Source organism: Theobroma cacao, chromosome 2 (assembly GCF_053813885.1).
Source record: "Theobroma cacao isolate CCN51 chromosome 2, ASM5381388v1, whole genome shotgun sequence".
Lineage (NCBI taxonomy): Eukaryota > Viridiplantae > Streptophyta > Magnoliopsida > Malvales > Malvaceae > Theobroma > Theobroma cacao.
The window spans coordinates 45,979,761-45,999,602 of record NC_142640.1 but is presented as its reverse complement, the minus strand read 5'-3'; the positions used below and the strand labels follow the sequence as shown (position 1 = coordinate 45,999,602).

The window sequence follows — 19,842 nt, the reverse complement described above, 5'->3', positions numbered from 1 at the left end:
AATAAGCAAGGCTTGACCTGACGATTCTTAATTAATTTGAGTTTAATCCCATAATTAAACACTTGTAGCTTTTAATTCGCTAATCGACATAAGTAAAAGAACAAACCACTGGGCAGCATTGAACATTCTAAAATTTCTAGTCCTAATTAATTGAATTAATGCCCACATATAATTAATTTTAGTAAGTTAACGAAGAAAACATTATATATATATATATATATATATATATATATATATATATATATATATATATATAAATCCTTCATACTATCTCTCTTCTTACCATGTCAATTATAAATTTGTGAAATTATTCACTCCACAAGAACATATATGGATAGTACTTTTTTATTAATTTGACATTATGATTTTTAATTACATCTAGCATTTTGAATTTATTAAATTTAAAATTGACATGATAGGTGAACCTATATAATAATTTCTCAAGATGATAATATTCAACCAATATTTTGAGAAAATATATTCTTCTGTATATATTTATATATATAACCAATATTTTATAACCCAAAATTGATTTCTTTTAAAGAAATTTAGAGTTATGGATTCAAATTTAGACTTATTCTGAGGTAAGTAAATGAACTGGAGAAGGCTATATACTTTCTTTTTTTGGGGGGGTGGGGGGAGAGTTAATGATAACAATTGAATTAAAACTATAATTTGATTTAAGTAGAGTAACTCGTGGGTGTTTTTTTGTCCAAACTGAAATGCTGACATGGCAAAGTCTCATTCAAAAACTAATGAAGTATAAGTGTACGAAACTCCAGCAAAAGGGAAAGCGAAGAAGCTATTTATAAGTCGATACGTTGATGACAGAGACGGCGAAGGAAAACGTAAGAATCTGCTTGGACAACCAAAAACCATGGGAAGGACCTTAGGCTTCAAAAGACTGCATGCTTCCAAAACTCAACAAGTACAAAAATTATTCCCCCTTCTCCTTCTTTTCTCTCTCTCTCCTTTTCTCTTCTGCCCTTCATTTTCATATATCTTTTATGCAGTTCCATCCATTTTCTTGGTTATATTTATGATCAATCTGTTTTTGGTCTTTGCAGAAGACTAGTTTTGCTGTGGTGCCGCCATGGGTAATTGTTATGTATAACACCATATTCTTTAGAAATTGCGTCAGTCATCCGAACGAAAAGAAGAATGAGTTAGACCGATTCTGCATCGACTGCCTTCAGTCCTTTTGTTCTCATTGCCTCTCTGCTCATGCTATTCACAAGCATGTTAAGGTCTCTTCTTTTCCTTCATATTTTCTCAGTTTAATTAATTAGTTGAAAAAACTAACTACTTAAGAAGTAGATTTTCGACTAATTAACCATTCATTATATATGATATTGAAGATTCGAAGATACATATACAGCGATGTCATCAATCGACAAGACTTGTGCAAGCTCTTCAATTGTTCTGGTATCCAGGTCAGATTCCTACAGTCTAATTTTTTTTTCTATTTTAATTAATCAATCATTTATATGTTCATTAATTGTCTTTTTGTAGATACAAATGTTGAATTTTTTTTTCCATCAAATCTGATTATCCTCCGTTAGAATAAAAAATATGATCAAAACAGACCATGCAGACAAGAACTCGCGTTCTGTCGACTTAAACAGGTCTAAAAAATTAAATTTACAATTTAGATCATATCATTGCATAATAAAACACCTGACAAATGAACCAACAATTAATCATTATCAGACAAACGTTGAATTTGTTTTCTTCTTTTTAAAAAGAGAAATTTAAAAAGTGTGTTTAGATATAAAAATATTATTAATAATTTTGAATTATTAAGAAATAAATTTTATCTATTTAAATAACAAAATGTACGATTATAATGTGTTAAAGTTAATTGCATTATTTCGTCAAATACAATTTTTGCTTTTATGTTAGCTTTGCTTCTTCATTTTTTTAAGTATGTACAAATTTACTTTTGCTTTCTCTAATAACTTTTGATTAATCGAAACAAAAATAATTAAAAGAGTAAGTAGTAAAAATTACAACCATACATGAATCTTAATAAATGTTAATCATTATCCTTTAAATCAATATGTACTTATTTAATGATAGGGACCATTTTTAATACGCAATAACCAGAACCCAGAGATTTCAAACTTTTTTTGTAAACAATTAGGCTGAGAAAATTTAATGATGCACCTACCGCCCGTATACATTGTTAGGCAATATATGTAGGACAATATTCTCTTAAAATTAAATTCCTATCAAAGCATGCAATAAATGATTGTGGCACACGTCTGAGGTCTGCAACTCCGCTTTGGATGCATGGTATATGGCTACCAATCAAAGCTGTGCCATGGTCTTGTAAGTAAGCTACATGTATATATATATTTCAAGTTTTTCTTTCGACCATTAATGAAAATTATCATCTACCCTAACCCTAAATTTGTGATTGACCCTTTCTTAAAATATATTTACCTGCATTTAGAACATTAAGTCATTGATTCCGCTATATGGCATTATGGGTTAGGGTAAGCGAAGAGAACTGCTGATTCTATGATCTAGTGCAGAATTGCAGATCACATACACTGACTATATATAGAAATATATACTGTTGGCAGAGTTATCATACGAATAAAGCCAAAGTCCTATTCTTGAAGCAAAGAACTCACCATCAGCAGCAGCAGCAACAGCAACAACAAAGCAATTCAAGGGATTATAGCTGTATCATTTGTGACAAAAATCTGCAAGATAATTCACTCTATTGCAGTATAGCATGCAAGGTAACTTTCTTCTCTTTTTGTCCTGCAGATTTTACATCGGTTTAGTTTTACCATTAATATTTCTCGACAGGTTTTAGACATATACGGCCAGGAACACAGAGAAGAAACCAGTAATAATCTTCACAGTAAACTCCTCCGCTGTCTCAAAGATGAAGGTGAAGCATATGTTCGACTACCATCAACCAAGAAGCGAAGGCGAAGGCAAACTAGAAAAGGCGTCCCTTTAAGGGCTCCGCTGTTCTGATTCGATAGTGAGTGATTCCAAGTGTAATTTTACAAGTTTCTTTCTAGATCTTGCAGCTATTATATATATACCATAAGCTTTATAACTATATATTGATTAGAATTTGTTTCAATATCGAGTGCAATACATACGTTAACTTAAATGATTCAATAGATTTTAACATAAAAGTCTAGCTAATAAGATCTTGTGATCATGGATTATTGTTTCTTATATAAAAAGAAATTATCCATGGTTTAATTGATACAAGTATTTACTTAATTGAATAACACTATCAATTTGCATTTATCCAATATATATATATATATATATATATATATATATATATATATATATTTATATGCACACATATATATGGGAAAATTGCACTAAGAAGTTGCTTAATTTTACACAAATGTACAAATCATACCATCAAAATTTTATTTAGTTTAATCAAGTTATGAATCTTCTACTTGCATATAATCTTCTTTCTTTTTTTTTTTTATCTATATTCATATACCTGAAATCTAGAAACATTGATCATGGGACACTTATTAAGGATATTGGATAATACACAATGGTTGCTTCTTTAACATTTTAGGATTGCTATAACTTTTCTGAGTTCTGACCTTTAATAATGATATATAATTACATATAGTCAAATTCTTGATTTGATATTTAAAATTTAAAAAATGTGCAATTAGATACTCCAAATTTGTTTTTTTCCATTAGTTTGGATTAAGACTGATACTATTAGTAAAATGAGTAATCTGTTCAAAACATGTAATAAAATTACGAAGTGTGCCATGTTTGCACGGTAATTTAAAATACAAGACATGTTTTTCTAGCTATTTTTAAATACATTAGTCGTTTGACAAACTTATTGCTTGGTTTTATGGTTATAATTTATAAAAGCTTATTTCTTTCTTGAGACTAAGGTTTAACAATTTTATTGGCATCCAAGTGGCTTTAATTTAATATAATTTCTTAAAGGTGAGTCAACAAAATCAAGACTGATTTAACCCGTTTTAATTATTATTTTATTAATGCAAAAACTCGAGAAAAATCATTTAGTTTGATTGAATCATTTGCTTATTTAAGCCAACAAAAAAATCGGATCAATCCATAAAGTAGTAATGGAGTCAGCTAATATGACTCTGGTTGATTCAATTTTAATAACTATGCTTCGCAGATCCGCCTATGATTTGAGCTTCACAATTTTCCTTTGTTTCGTTTTATTTTATTTTTTTAATTTAGAAGCTGCTGAAACTTTTAAGTTTATATTATACTAAGAAATACAAAAAGAATGATATCCAACCGACAATCTTTTTACCTCGGACTAACATAACATTTTTCATATTCAATAGCATTAAGTAATCCATCTCCTAAAATGGATGAGCAATCCAAAATTTTTTTGTTTATTGCTAGATTCTTGTAGGTACTATTAAATACGTTAGAATAATTAATCGGTTTGTTTCAAAAGTAATCAAAAACAGACCAAACCGATACTTCATAAATTAAAATATAATCGATTAGGTCGGTCTATTCTATTTTCATAATATTCTTCAATGCTACTAATGCTTTGCTACATCTCTTTCAAAGTGGAGTCATTTAATTGGAGAAACAAGCCACTTTAGTTATGAAGAAGCTGCTAGTCATTGAAAAATTACTGTAAACTGAATAACGTCATTGAATATTTGAATATTAATTAATAATATTGTATCTCAGATGAGACATCGTTTTCATAAATTTGGTGTTCAGAAGATTTATTCTCCAGCTAGGCAAAGAAGCTGAATTTTTATTATAATAGAAGCTCACTGATGACGGGTTATTGAGAGAGAGAGAGAAAGAGACAAATTTAATAAAATATATTAATATTTTCAAGTTTTAACCATAATTTCGCATGGGTCTATTAATTTTCAAATGAATACTCCACTCCAAAAAAACATTTTTCATTGGACACATAAGTTCAGCCGTTAATCAACGATTAATATTCTTATTTGTTTGATGACGTGGTAATATTGAAAGGATAACTTTACCCTTAATTAATTTTCAAAATTACCAAACTATAATTTTTCAAAAAAAAATTTGACCTTATCTCCCACCTACCAGCCACCCTGCGATTGGCTACCTCACAGCCAAATCTGATCGGGGAATGCCAAATTTGGCCAAGGAACACTCATCTCGGCATTCCTCTAAGGAGCACGATTTGTTGCTCCCCAAATCGGGGGAGAGGAAGCACCATCGATATACATTGGACCTTCTTATTTGAAGTTGAGTAACTGGACAGTCATGGTGCTACCTATCATCCTCACGTCTTGTACAAAATAATAAATCAAACTCCTTAATGCTTATACCTAAGAGCTTAGGGAGATTTTCTTTTATGTACTATGGGCTTTTATTCAATATTATTTAATAAAAAATGACACATATGGTACATGGTCATAATTTTCTTACGCCTATTGATTTCTATATCTTTGCTTTCACACGTTTTCAATTTAAACTGCCATTCTTTTGCTTCCATATTTCCTATATTGTTTCAATTAATTTATTTCCAAGTTTTCAAGTAATGAATATGAGAATAAAGATGATAACAGTCTTGGATTTGATTTCGAAAAGGATACATATGTTGGTGAACTTGATAACGAAGATTGTCCCTTATTCCTTGAATTATCGAAACTGGTTGAGCAAGAGGAAAAACAAATAGAACATCTTCATGATCCTATAGAAACGATTAATTTGGAAAGTGGGGAGAATAAAAAGGAAGTCCAAATTGGTACAAGTCTTTCCCTTGCTAAAAGAAAAGAAATGATCAAGTTGTTTCATAAATATGTGGATGTGTTTGCATAGTCTTATTAAGATATGCCATGGTTGAGTACAGATATTGTGGTGCACAAGTTACCTGCGAAGTTAGAGTGCAAATCGGTTAAACAGAAATTAAGACGAATGAAATCAGAAATGTTATTAAAAATGAAAGAGGAAGTGAAAAAGCAATTTGATGCAAGATTCTAAGGGGTGGCTAAGTATCCAAAGTGGGTGGTCAACATAGTCCCCATTCCTAAAAAAAAAATGAAAAAGTTCAAATGTGTGTAGATTACTGAGATTTGAATAGAGTGAGTCCAAAAGACAACTTCCTTTTGCTCCATATTGATACCCTTGTTGATAACATAGCCACGCATTCCCTATTTTCATTTATGGATGGGTTTTCAAGATACAACCAGATTAAAATGGATCTAGGAGACATGGAAAAGACTACATTTGTGATAACATGAGGCACATTTTTGCTATAAAGTAATGCCCTTAGGCTTGAAAAATGCCGAAGCTACTTATCAAAGAGCTATAATGACTCTTTTCCATGACATGATGCATACAAAAATTGAAGTGTATGTGGATGATATAATTGTCAACTCTCGTAAAGTAAAAGATCATACAACCAATCTCAGAAAGTTGTTTAGGAGATTGAGGAAATTTCAACTCAAATTAAACCCAGCTAAATACACTTTCGGTGTTACTTTAGGCAAATTGTTTGGTTTCGTCGTTAGTGGAAAAAGGATTGAGGTGGATCAAGATCGAATACAAGTAATCCAAAATTTGCCTCCCTCTAGAACATAAAGGGAACTGAGGCGTTTCTTGGGTCGTTTGAATTATATCGCTCGTTTTATATCCCAATTGACTACTAAATGTGACCCCATTTTCAAACTTATTCGAAAGCAAAACCCAGGTGAGTGAAATGAAGAGTGTCAAAATGCATTTGAAAAGATTACGAATATCTCTCAAAACTACCAATATTTGTACCTCTAGTTCTAGGAAAGCCATTGATCCTATATGTGACAGTGTTCGAGAAATCTATGGTGTGCGTGATAGGACAACATGGTGAAAATGGGAAGAAAGAACATGTCATTCACTACTTGAGCAAGAAATTCATAGAGTATGAGTCTAAGTACTCGTCAATAGAAAAAATGTGTTGTGCATTGGCTTAGATAGCTCACAAACTCAAACAATATATGATATATCATACTACTTGGTTCGTAGCTAAATTGGATTCAATTAAGTATATCTTTGAGAAACCTTTTTTGTTAGGAAGGATAGCAAGATGGCAAGTCTTACTTTTGGAGTATGATATTGTATACTGTAGACACCCATTCAAAATCAACCAAAAATAAAAATAAAAAATAATAAAAAAAGAGAAGAAAACAAGGAGAAGATTGAGCGTGTACTCAGCCCCCCTCTTCGGTACGTCATTACGGGGCACTTAAGTCCCCTGGAAAGTAGCTGAATTTTGGGGAATATTTACTTTCGGCAATTAGCCCCCATTTATGCTCGAGCCTTGTGAAATCATGCTCAAAAGAGCATGATTTCATCGCTAGATTGTAGAAATTTTTGGACAATCCAGCTCTTAAAAGGGGATCGGCAATAGGCAAAAAGGAAGAGGCTTTTTTGGGTAGTTAAAAGGAGAGTTTTTTTTTTATTGCGCTAAAAGGGGTTGAATCGGCGATTAAGAGGGAGAGATAGTGAGCTCTGGCCGATGGCACAAAAGGGGGACTTTTGGAGATCCAGATCTGCCGATCTGAGGCAGGGAGTAAGAGAGAGAGATCGTTGGAGAAAGGCTGGACGCCGGTTGAGTGAAAAGGAAAGGAATGAGGGAGTGCGAAGGCAGTGCTGCCGGGGTCAAATCCGACGACGACGAGGGTCGGGGGGAGGAGTTGAGAGAAAGAGAAAAAATAGACTTTTAGAGAGAAGGGAGAGAGTGACCAACTAGAGACAGAAAGTGAAGAGTGAAAGTGAAGAGGGAATGGTAAAAAAAGGGTTTTTATACCCAAGTATAAGAGAGCCAAACGGCACCGTTTTAGGGGAGTGGGGAACTGAAAAGGTTAAAGCCTAAACGGCACCGTATAGAGCAATGTCACAAGCACCAAATGGTGCGTCTCGAATAATAGTATTGCAGGCTTGCTGAGTAGATTTCGTGGTGCAGTTTTGGTCTTCTGTGGGTCATTGATTTGGGCTAATCTGAGCCCGGAAAGGTATAATTCTCCTTGGATTTGAGCTTGTTTTAATTGATTTTGAATCTAACCCATTTTACTCAAATTAAATGTAATTTTAGCTTAATTTTAAAACCGATGATAAATAAAAAAATAACAACAATACATGATGTAAATATAATTAGTATAAAAAATAAAATAAAATAAAAATAGTTATTTTAAATGATTCGATGATAGAATTTCACTTAAAAAGGGGCAAAGAGTTGCCTCTTTCAAGTAGGTTACTTAGGTGTGGAGTTTGAGATGAATTTTCACCGAAGCGTCGGGATAAATCCGAACTCTATGCTTCAATACTCATTAATTCAAATAATTATTGTTAAAAAATAATATATATATATAAATAATAATAATAACAAAAATAATAATAATAATAATAAATATGTAAACAAGGCAATAAATCATCCTAAACTATTAAACACATTATCACATGAATTTTAACTAACTAAATCAATAAACGCGATCATATAGGCATTATCATCTTATACTGTCATAGCATGCCACATTCTTCTTGTTAATGGGGTGAGAATTCCGATGATGGGATTTCCTTGAGGAACTCGTAGAGACGAGTTCTTCTTGAGATATCCCTAGGTGAGAAAAACGTCGAGACTTCACCAAAGCGTTGGGATAGTTTATTAATGATTTTTCGATAAGCGATTGTTGACCTCATTATTTAAAATTGAATAAATTATGACATCATTTTATGATTGCATCATGTGCATACGTAAAACTGAGTAAAAGACTCAATCAACCAAATAATTAGTCAAAAAGCAAAGGCTAAGGAGACATAGGGATAAAATCAATGTAGGCCATGATAGGATAATTTAAAATTAAATGGTACCGTTCATGGAACGGGCTCCACGGTGGTGCTAACCCTTCTCTGTACGTAACTGCACTCCCGAACCCATCTTTAAAAAAACGTAGACCAATTCTCGTTCTTTCGATGGACCTAAAATTAATTTAGGATTTCATCGATTAAAATCGAGTTAACAGGTGGCCAATCACACCTAAATAAAAAGATTGGTGGTGACTCCTAGTTACTCAATTTTTGCCCTCGTCTAGCGGATGGGTTACGACAGATGGCGACTCCACTGGGGAGATCCAAGAGTCGAGCCATAATTAATCATAAGTTATCTTAGGCCTTAAATAATTTAATGTTTTCCTTAATCTTGGGCATTTGCTTTTACTATTATTTGTTGCATTTATTGTTTCGATTATTGTTATTGCCATTTAATAATTACGGGGAATTTATGATAGAGGAAGTGTGAGATTATTGGTCCAAGGTCAGTATATTCCTTCTCACACACAACACGTCTTGCACTCATGCGTAAGCCTTCTACCTGGGCTTTGTCCTTAATTAGGAGGGGGTTAAGTAGCTACGCTCTCGTGAGATGATAACCTCCACATGATCTAGTGAAAACTCTCACTCAGATCGAACCTAGTCCGTTTGAAGCCTGTAATCGGTGAGGACCGAGGTGCCTTGCTAGTCCATGTAGACTACAGTGAAGAGCGATTTGGGAACCTTTAGCTCCCTTTTCGACCCAAATCTAGCATATAAAATGCCTTAAGTAGCCTTTACCTATGTAGAGCTTCACTCGTGAGAGAATACCCTTTGATTAGGTACACATGAAGGAATGATTATATTCTCCCTTACCCTAAACTTTTCTCCGCAAAATAATGAAGGTATCTCACGTATCCATGTTATTAATTAATATAGAATTACTCTTTATTTTTCTTGAATATACTAACTTAAACTTGTTGCCATTTTTGCATATACATATTTGCATCATACTTTTGCATATAGGAAAAGTATTTGTCATTTGACAACTATTGACGAAGTAGCTCCAATTGCATCCATGGAGTCATCATGGCCACCTTCAAGCTACGACAGAATATATGAAGTGACTCAGCACATGGCGAGTGCCCAACAAAGTGAGGGGGATTGCTTGGCAAAAGATCATGTTTCACTACTACCTGATAGAGTCCACCTCGACCTAAAGCAGAATGATTTCACAGATTTGCTTGACATATGGGAAAGGTGGGGGGCCACGACTCTAGCAAATTTTGATAAAAGATATCGCCATATAGCTCGGCTCTTTAGGGTCCAGATTGATGAACAGTTGTTGAAGGCCATTGTGCAATTCTGGGATCCGTTGTATTGGTGTTTTGTGTTCAATAAGGTAGATATGGTCCCAACAATCGAAGAGCACTCAACTCTCCTTCAAATTGATCTTGACAATCTGGATAAAATATATTAGAGAGGACAAAAGATCGGACACAAGCGAAAGTTAGCCAAGATAATGGCTATTACCTCGAAGGAAGTTGGCCAAAACCTAAGGAAAAAAGGGGATAATGAATGTATCCCATGGAGTTTTCTACGTAGCTATATCATGAAGCATCGGGACACCGAGTAAGGACAGCTTGTGATGGCCTTAGGAATTTATGGGCTAGTGGTTTTTTCCAAAGTTTTAGGGCATATAGAGGTCGAAATTATAGATTTCTTCGAGCAAGTTATCAACAAGGCCAACCCTTCATCTTTTATTCTAGCAGAAACTCTCAGATCATTAAACTATTGTAGAAGAAAGGGGGAAGGACGATTTGTGGGATGTGCACAACTTCTTTCCATTTAGATAGTGAGTCACTTTGAGTGCAAGGTCAAGAGGTTCAAGAAGCCATTTCATTCGCAAAGCGCCCCTATCAAAGAAATTTGTGAGAATGAATGGCCAGAAAATAGGACTAAGGAACAATGGATCTCTAAGTTTCGGAAACTCATGAGCGTGGAAGTAACGTGGGGAGCTCCATGGATGCCTCGTTCCCCGGTCTTGTACAAATGCAAAGATGAACCTTGGGTGCTGGTAATGGGGCCATGAGGAGTAATCAACTATACCTCAATCATGGTGAAAAGACAGTTTGGGTCAAAGCAGTTTGTGCCGATGACACACCGACTCAACACTTTGGAGTTTGCCTATGGAGAGCCAGGTTTTCTGAAAAAGATTGAGGGGATTGCGCAAGCTTGGAAAAAAATCAGCCAAGTCGACCAAGGGAGGTACACTGATGAAGTAACTACTAGATATCAAGTATGGCATGCTGAATGAGTTAAGGATGTGGTATACCCGAAAGAAAATGTACTTGTGGCCCAATCGATCTAGAACCTCGAGATGCTTTGCTCGAAAGTGAATTGACTCAGAAAAAGTCTGAAGCTGAAAACGCTAACTGGAAACAACGATATGAAGATCTCTAAAAAAAGTGTGAGAAGATGAATACGAAAACGACCAAACAAAGAAGGAAAATTTGAAAAATAGAATGTGATTGGGAAAAGAAGTATGAGAGCTTGAATAACGAGTTTTCTGCAGCAACTAATGAACTTTGAAGGGAAATACAAGTGAGAGAAAGTCAAGGCAATGAGTTTCAAGCGTACAATGATAGATTAAGAAACCAAGTGCAGTTCCAGCAAGAATCCATTCAATTGCTAAGACAAGAGTACAAAGAGTTTAACGGGCTTATGGGAACTTATCAACAAGAGTATGATGGCCTCAAGCAAGAAAACACCCGAATTTGAGAGTGGGGTGAATCCTACAAACAAGATTATGTGGAAAAACATGACCAAATGGATTACTTGCTTAGGGAAATGAGGGAGGTGGCTTACAAGGCAAAAAGCATGGCTAGGAAGACAGACGTATTAAGGAGCCAGGTCTTTTCGACTGGGAAATAAGAGCAACAGTTGATTAAGCATCTAGATGAAGTGTATAGCCATTACGATAAAATTGGTGAATATTTATAGATATAAAAGATGACTCCTGAATTGTAACCAAAGACAATATCTTATGCAATGGATTACTTTGTTGATGGGTGTTAAGTGACAAGTACTTTTAGTACATGATCATTCATTTATACATGCATAAATCCCATTTCATGATAATAAGTGTTTTCGCCTATAAATAAAGATAATGGGTGCATTTTTTTCATCTTATTCATGCACCAAAAATGCATCTAATTCATGTTTATGATTTAAAAATAAGGATTCCAAGATAGGTCGACAACCTAAAATCAGTGACCAGCGTGTTTATAATACGTGTCGACGAGTAAGAATCATGGAAGAAGAACAAAGGGAACGAATGGATAGAATGGAAAAAGCTTACGAAGAAATGAGAGAGCAGTTAGCAAAGATGATGGAATTGATGGTGGGCTTGAGGAAAGGAAAAAGAGTAGCAGAAGAGTCAGCTCGTCCAAAAAACCCACCGGCATAAGACATTGGGAACTCAAGGGATGATCCACCTTATCCCCTCGGATTCACTCCACCCTACGCCTAGACTTTTCCAAGGGTCCACCCTCAGGCGACATCATCTGGTTATTATAATATGCTACTTTCGATGAGCCATCAACCAACTCATGGGCAATTTGGATTGAATTCTAGGACAAATCCTGCTGAACCAATACATGTCCAAGATTTAGACAATCCAAAAGAGCAAGAAAATTAAGAAAGGACTCATCACAAGTAGAAGAAAATGAGAAAGTCCAAAAAAAGTACGATCTGTTAGAAGAGCACCTTCGTGCTGTGGAAGGAGTGGATAGGTTCGGAACCATGGATGCAATTGAGTTATGCTTAGTTCTCGATGTGGTAATCCCTCTCAAATTTAAGGTGCCAGAGTTTGAAAAATATGATAGGACAAAATGCCCAATGGCGCATATTACCATGTACTGCCGGAAGATGGCTACACTCACATGATGATAAGTTGTTAATTCATTTTTTTCAAGACAACCTAACTAGATCGATAGCCAGATGGTATGTGCAACTTGATAGGAGTCACATCAAAACTTGAAAGGATTTGGCTAGAGCCTTCATGGCACAATACAAACATGTTGCTAAATTAGCCCCTGATCGCTTATCACTTCAGACCATGGAAAAAAAAGCTGGTGAGAGTTTCAAGGAATATACCCAAAGATGGAGAGATATAGCAGCACAAGTCCAACCACCCTTAACAGATAAGGAAATGACTGTATTGTTTTTAAATACGCTCAAGGCACCTTTCTATGCATGGTTGATTGGTAACGCCACCAAAAATTTTCCAGATCTAGTCCTTTCAGGGGAGATAATTGAAGGGGCAATCAAGAATGAAAAAATAGAAGGGAACGAAACCACTAGCTCCAAGAGAGGGACCACATTCAAGAAAAAAGAAGTAGAGGTACAAGCAGTTGCTTATACCGGCTCACAAACCCATAATTTCAACCCTTACCATCCATATCCTCCATATCCACCTTTCTATCCAAATATAGGCAACGTTGCCCAGAATCCCTATGTCTATCAGCTTGCCCCACAACCAGTCTTTCAAACCAATGCCTTCCAATAAACACCAGCGTCAAAACCCACATCTTCGACCAACACCTCTAGTAACAATTAGAAGGGATCCAAAACCACTCAAGGAAAAACCCAATTTGATCCCATCCAAATTTCTTACACTGCTTTATTACCGTAGTTGATTAAAAATCGACTCCTTGCCCTCACCCTTATAGAACCACTTAAACCTCCTTTTCCAAAGTGGTACAACCAGAATGCTCAATGTGATTATCATTTTGGGGTTCAATGGCACTCTATAGAAAATTGCACTGCCTTAAAATATAAAGTCCAAGCACTCATTCAAGCAAGACTTTTAAATTTTGCTAAAAAAGACAATTCAAATGTCGACGAGAATCCCTTGCCTAACCATGGAAGGCCGACAGTGAACGCCATACATGGAGATGACTCGAAGGGTGAAAATGAGTGTTGATGAGATTCAAACGCCAATGGATAGAGTGTTTGAAGCATTGTTCAAAATAAACGTCATCACTCCAGAATTAGTAGACACAAAGGAATTGAGGCATGATCTCACTCATTCCTGTAAATTCCATATGGGGGTCGTTGGACATTCCATTCAAAATTGTGATGACTTTCGTCGTAAGTTGCAAGAGTTGATGGATTTGTTAGTAATCGAGTTTTATGTAGAAGGCGAAGAGAATTTGGTTAAAACCATAAATGAGGAGCCCCTAACTGAAGTGGCGTCAAATTCATCCGGCTTGAACAAACCTAAACCTCTCACCATCTTTTATGAAGGAAATAAGAGTTCGATGAATGATACATCCACTACTGCTGTCAGAAATGGTAACACCATTAAAATTCCCAACCCGTTCCTGTACAAGAGTGAAAAGGTTGTTCCCTAGGATTACAAATGTAATATCTTAGGTACGGCCCCCCTTACTTCCCAAGTATCTTCTGCAGATCTAACTGGCGTGGGAGGTATAACGTGAAGTGGGCGATGCTATTCTCCCGAGATAATAGAAAACGTTGAAAAAGAAAAGTTCAAACAAGGAGAAGATCCGAAAGAAGCAAGTACCTTTCTCAATGACCAAACCACCGAACCTGCAGTTGCTCCGAACAACGAGATTAAAAGGCCTATCACGGAGAAAAAAACAGGTGAATTTCTTAAATTTATCAAGCACAGTGAATATAGTGTAGTGGAGCAATTGACGAGAATGTCCGCTCGCATTTCGTTGTTATCCTTACTCTTGAATTTGGAAGCACACAGGAATGCGTTACTCAAAGTCTTGAATCAAGCTTACATGGCTCATGACATATCAGCGGAAAAGTTGGACCATATAGTGGGAAATATCACAGTGGGGAACTTCATTGCCTTTAATGATAAAGAAATTTCGTCGGGAGGCCGAGGGAATAACAAGGCTCTCCACATAACCATCAGATGCAAAGACCATTCTATACCCAGAGTATTGATTGACAATGGTTCGACCTTGAATGTCATGCCTCGTTCAACATTAACAAGGTTGCCGATCGATATGACTTATATAAGGGCCAGTCACATGATAGTGAGAGCAATTGATGGAACTAAAAGGGAAGTGATAGGTGATATAGAAATACCAGTGAAAATCGATCCCTGTATGTTTAATGTCCAATTTCAGGTGATGGACATATTCCCATCTTATAACTATCTATTAGGACGCTCGTAGATTCATATAACGGAAGCTGTATCATCTTCTCTACATCAAAAGGTAAAATTCATAATTGAAGGCCAATTGATAAGCATCTCTGCGAAAGAAGATATATTAGCCATCCAATCCTCATTTACTCCCTATGTAGAAGCGGCAAAAGAAGTCCCTGAATGCTCATTCAAATCTTTTGAATTTGTTAATGCTACTTATGTGGGAGAAGGGGCAGTGATACCAACTCCTCACTTATCAACAGTAACTAAAATAGAGGTTAAACAGACAGTGAGAAAAGGGTACCGTGCTGGTCTAGGGCTAGGGAAGAATTTACAAGGAATTAACCGTCCTTTGATTTCGATTAAGAATGAAGAAAGGTTTGGTTTGGGGTACAAACCTACCAAAGAAGAGAGAAAGAAATTAGTAGCCCAAAAGAAAATCAAGAGGATGGTTCAGCTCAAGGGAAAGGAAGAAAAATTTGGGAAAAGGACAATTTCGTACCTGTATGAGACTTTTCGCTCTGTAGGTTACATTCACCCCAAAGCACTGACAAAGGGTAATCGAGTTTTGCAGATGTTTGAGCTATCAATCCATATGATCAAAGATGAAAAACCTGACGATAAGGTCTCTGCGGTGTATCTAGTACTGCTTGGAGAGGAACTAATCAATTGGACAGCCAAGGAGTTACTTGTCATCTTTAAGTCTTTGAAAATGTAATGAACGATTTTACCTAAATGCCTATGCCCAAGGGCGTTAGGAGTAATTTCTTGTTTAAGTAGGGCTTTCTGTTACCTTAATCATTTAAATAAATGACAAAGCATGATGTGTTTCATAATTTGTCAACCTTTCGCACATTTTCTTTTCATTTATTTTTAACCAATAAATACTTGCCTATACACATGTCCAATTTTACCTATTTGCAGGTCTTTAAATAATGAACACGAAGATAATTTAGAGAACAATTTGAATTTTGATTTCGAGAAAGTTTCGAATGTTGATGAATTGAAAAATGAAGAGGAAGTGGATGACTATGACTTACCCCTTGATTTGTCGAGATTGTTGGAACAGGAAAAAAGGGAGGTTTTACCTCATCAGGAACTCACAGAAACAATTAACTTGGGAAATGGGGAAGAGAGGAAAGATGTTAAGATTGGTACCTAGCTATCATCTGGTGAACAACAGTAGTTAGAAGAATTACTTCGTGAGTATGTGGATGTGTTTGCTTGGTCATATCAAGACATGCCGGGTCTTAATACTGACATTGTTGTGCATAAGTTACCTTGGAGACCGGATTGCAAATCGATTAAACAGAAATTAAGAAGGATGAAGCCAGATATGTTACTGAAGATTAAAGAAACAGTAAAAAAATAATTTGATGCTGGTTTCTTGGAGGTGGCTAAGTATCCTGAATGGGTAGCTAATATAGTCCCGGTTCTTAATAAGGGTGGAAAAGTTTGAATGTGTGTTGATTACAGGGACTTAAACAGAGCGAGTCCGAAGGATAGCTTCCTTTTACCACATATCGATACTCTTATGGACAATATAGCAAAACATGCTTTATTCTCATTTATGGATGGTTTTTCTGGATACAATCAGATTAAGATGGCACCCGAAGACATGGGAAAAAACAACGTTCGTAACCATGTGGGGAACGTTTTGTTACAAAGTAATGCCATTTGGACTGAAGAATGCAGGTACCAGCTACCAAAGGGCAATGGTAACTTTGTTCCATGATATGATGCATAAGGAGATAGAGGTGTATGTGAATAACATAATTGCAAAGTCTTGTACGGAAAGGGATCATACTGTTAATCTCAAGAAATTATTTGAGAGATTGCAAAAATTTCAGCTTAAGTTGAATCTTGCAAAATGTACTTTTTGTGCTACTTTTGGGAAATTGTTGGGGTTCGTAGTAAGTGAAAAAGGAATTAAAGTGGACCTGGATAAAATATAAGCTATTCAAGAGTTGCCAACTCCTAAAATGCAAAAAGAAGTGAGAGGATTTTTAAAGAGGTTGAACTATATTGCTCGATTTATATCCCAACTCACCCTCAAATGTGATCCAATCTTCAAGCTGCTTTGAAAACAAGACCCAGAAGAGTGGAATGAAGAATGTCAGATAGTCTTTGATAAAATCAAAGAGTACCTTACAAATCCACCAGTGTTGGTACCACCAACGGCAAGAAAACCTCTTACTTTGTATTTGATTGTGAACAAGAATTCCATGGGATGTGTACTGGGGCAACATGATGAAACTGGAAAGAAAGAACAGGTCATATACTACCTGAGCAAGAAATTCACGAAGTATGAGTCCAAATACTCTGTGCTCGAAAAGATGTGTTGTGTGCTAGCATGGACCGCCCAAAGGCTCCGGCAATATATGTTGTATCATACAACATGGTTGGTGGCAAAATTGGATCCCATCAAGTATATTTTTGAAAAACCCTTCTTGTCTGGAAGAATTGCACGATGACAAGTTCTACTGTCTGAATATGATATTGTGTTTGTGTCTCAAAAGTCAATCAAAGAAAGCTTCATTGTTGATTTCCTTGCAGTTCGAGCTGCTGAGAATTATGAACTTGTAAGTTTCGATTTTCCAGATCAAGATTTGATGGCCATCTTACACGTAGAAAAAGAAGGTCCCAATGAACTTAATTTCTGGAAAATGTATTTTGATGGGGAGTCTAATGCTTTGGGGCACGAAATTAGAGCAGTGTTAATTTCTCCAGATGGAAAGTATTATCCAGCTACGGCAAGGTTGAATTTCAACTGTACTAATAATATGGCAGAGTATGAGGAGTTGGTGATGGGTTTACAAGCAGCAATCGACATAAAGGCCGACACGATAGAAGTTTACGAACATAATGAGAAACTAGAGATTCTAAACTAGTTCCATACAGAAAGCTAGTTGTAGAATTAAGTAAACAATTCAAGAAAATTAGCTTTTATCATTTGCCTCGAGAAGAAAACCAGATTGCCGATGCTCTAGCCACTCTAGCAGCAATGTTCAAAATAAATAACGGGGTTGACATCCGTCCTTTTAATTTGGAAATTTTAGGGGGTCTCTGCATATTGTATGAATGTTGAAGAAGAACCTGACGGTAAACCATGGTACTATGATATCATGCAATACATTAAGCATCAGGTGTATCTTGAGAATGCACAGAGAATGACAAGAGATTACTCAGAAGGTTAGCAATGGGTTTTTTCCTCAATGGGGACATACTCTACAAAAGAAACCAGGATCAAATTCTCCTCAGATGTGTGGATGCAGCTGAAGCTAATAAGATAATTAAAGAAGTCCATGAGGGATGATGTGGAGCTTATGCCAGTGGACATATGTTAGCCAGATAAATTATGAGGGCTAGATACTTTTGGTTGACACTGGAAGCAGATTGTATAAATTTTGCTCAAAAGTGGCACAAATGTCAAATTTATGCTGATAAAATCCATGCTCCACCATCTCCATTACACGTCTTCATGGCGCCTTGGCCTTTTTCAATATGGGGGATGGATGTGATTGGGCTCGTTACTCCAAAAGCTTCTAATGGACATCGATTTATATTGGTGGCCATTGATTACTTCACAAAATGGGTAGAAGCAGCTTCCTATGCTAATGTGATGCAAAAAATGGTGTGTAAGTTCATCAAAAAGGAGATAAATATGTCGGTATGGGCTTCCAGAAAAGATCATTTCTGATAATGCAAGCAATTTGAATGGTACAATGGTAAGGGAGGTTTGTGCTAAATTCAAGATTAAGCATCAAAACTCAACAACTTACCGTCCCAAGATGAATGGAGCGGTAGAAGTGGCCAATAAAAACATCAAGAGGATTATTGAAAAATGATTGAAGTTTATAAAGATTGGCATGAGAAACTTCCTTTTGCTTTGCACGCATATCGAACTTCTGTGCGTACCTCCATAGGAGCAACTCCATACTCATTAGTATATGGTACAGAAGCAATTCTACCTGTTGAAGTAGAAATCTCATCATTGAGGGTGTTAATGGAGACAAAGTTGGAAGAAGCTGAATGGGTCCACTCCCGCCAAGAGCAACTGAATCTAATTGAAGAAAAGAGACTTGCCGCCCTATGTCATGGTCAAATGTTTCAACGACAGATGATACGGGGCATATGAGAAAAAAGTTCGTCCTAGGCAGTTTCGAGAATAAGAGTTGGTTCTCAAGAGAATACTCCCTAATCAAACTGATTTTCGGAGAAAGTGGATGTCAAATTGGGAAAGACCATATGTGGTAAATAAGGCTTTTTTGGGAAGACCTTTAATTTTGGCTGACATGGACGGGAAAGATCTACCTAATCCGATAAATACGGATGTGGTGAAGAAGTACTATGCTTAAAAAAATAAAAAAATATATATAAATAAATAAAAAGAGAGGGGGTTTGTGTTGAAAACCTGAAAAAGGCAACTTATACCCAAAGGAGGAGGCTCATGTTGAAAACCCGAAAATAGTGGCTTGAGGCCAAAAGGCAGGAATTTGGAATGAAATTGTCAATCCAAGTAGAGTACAAAAGTAAGGTAAAAAAACACTATGAATGGAGCTCCACAATTTCACAAAATAGGGGGAGTTATAAGGTCTACAGCCTACAGATTTGCTCAAGGCATCAATCAAGGACAATTCTTGAAGTCGAAAATCAAATTATTTTCTCTGGATGGTCCAAGTGTTCATTACTTAAAAAGATCTAATGTTTGCTCTGTAAATTCTTTATTCCTTGAATTATTTAAACTCTCATATATGAAACTCTCCTTTTCTTCTTTATTTTAACCTTCTTGTTCTTAACCATCCCATGATTTCACATGATGATTGTCATAGAAATGAATGATGACTGGTAAAAGAAGGAAACTAATT

At 35.8% G+C, this 19,842-nt stretch overlaps 1 protein-coding gene across 1 annotated transcript; it reads left to right on the top strand.

Moving 5' to 3' along the window:
- The first annotated feature begins 824 nt into the window (after positions 1-824).
- Positions 825-2,994, top strand: LOC18609863 (protein RGF1 INDUCIBLE TRANSCRIPTION FACTOR 1-like). Its single transcript, XM_088803582.1, has 6 exons — positions 825-848; positions 1,068-1,247; positions 1,359-1,433; positions 2,589-2,750; positions 2,821-2,860; positions 2,912-2,994. Exons 1-6 carry the CDS (start codon positions 825-827, stop codon positions 2,992-2,994), a joined length of 564 nt encoding a protein of 187 aa, XP_088659708.1.
- Positions 2,995-19,842: the final 16,848 nt, after the last annotated feature.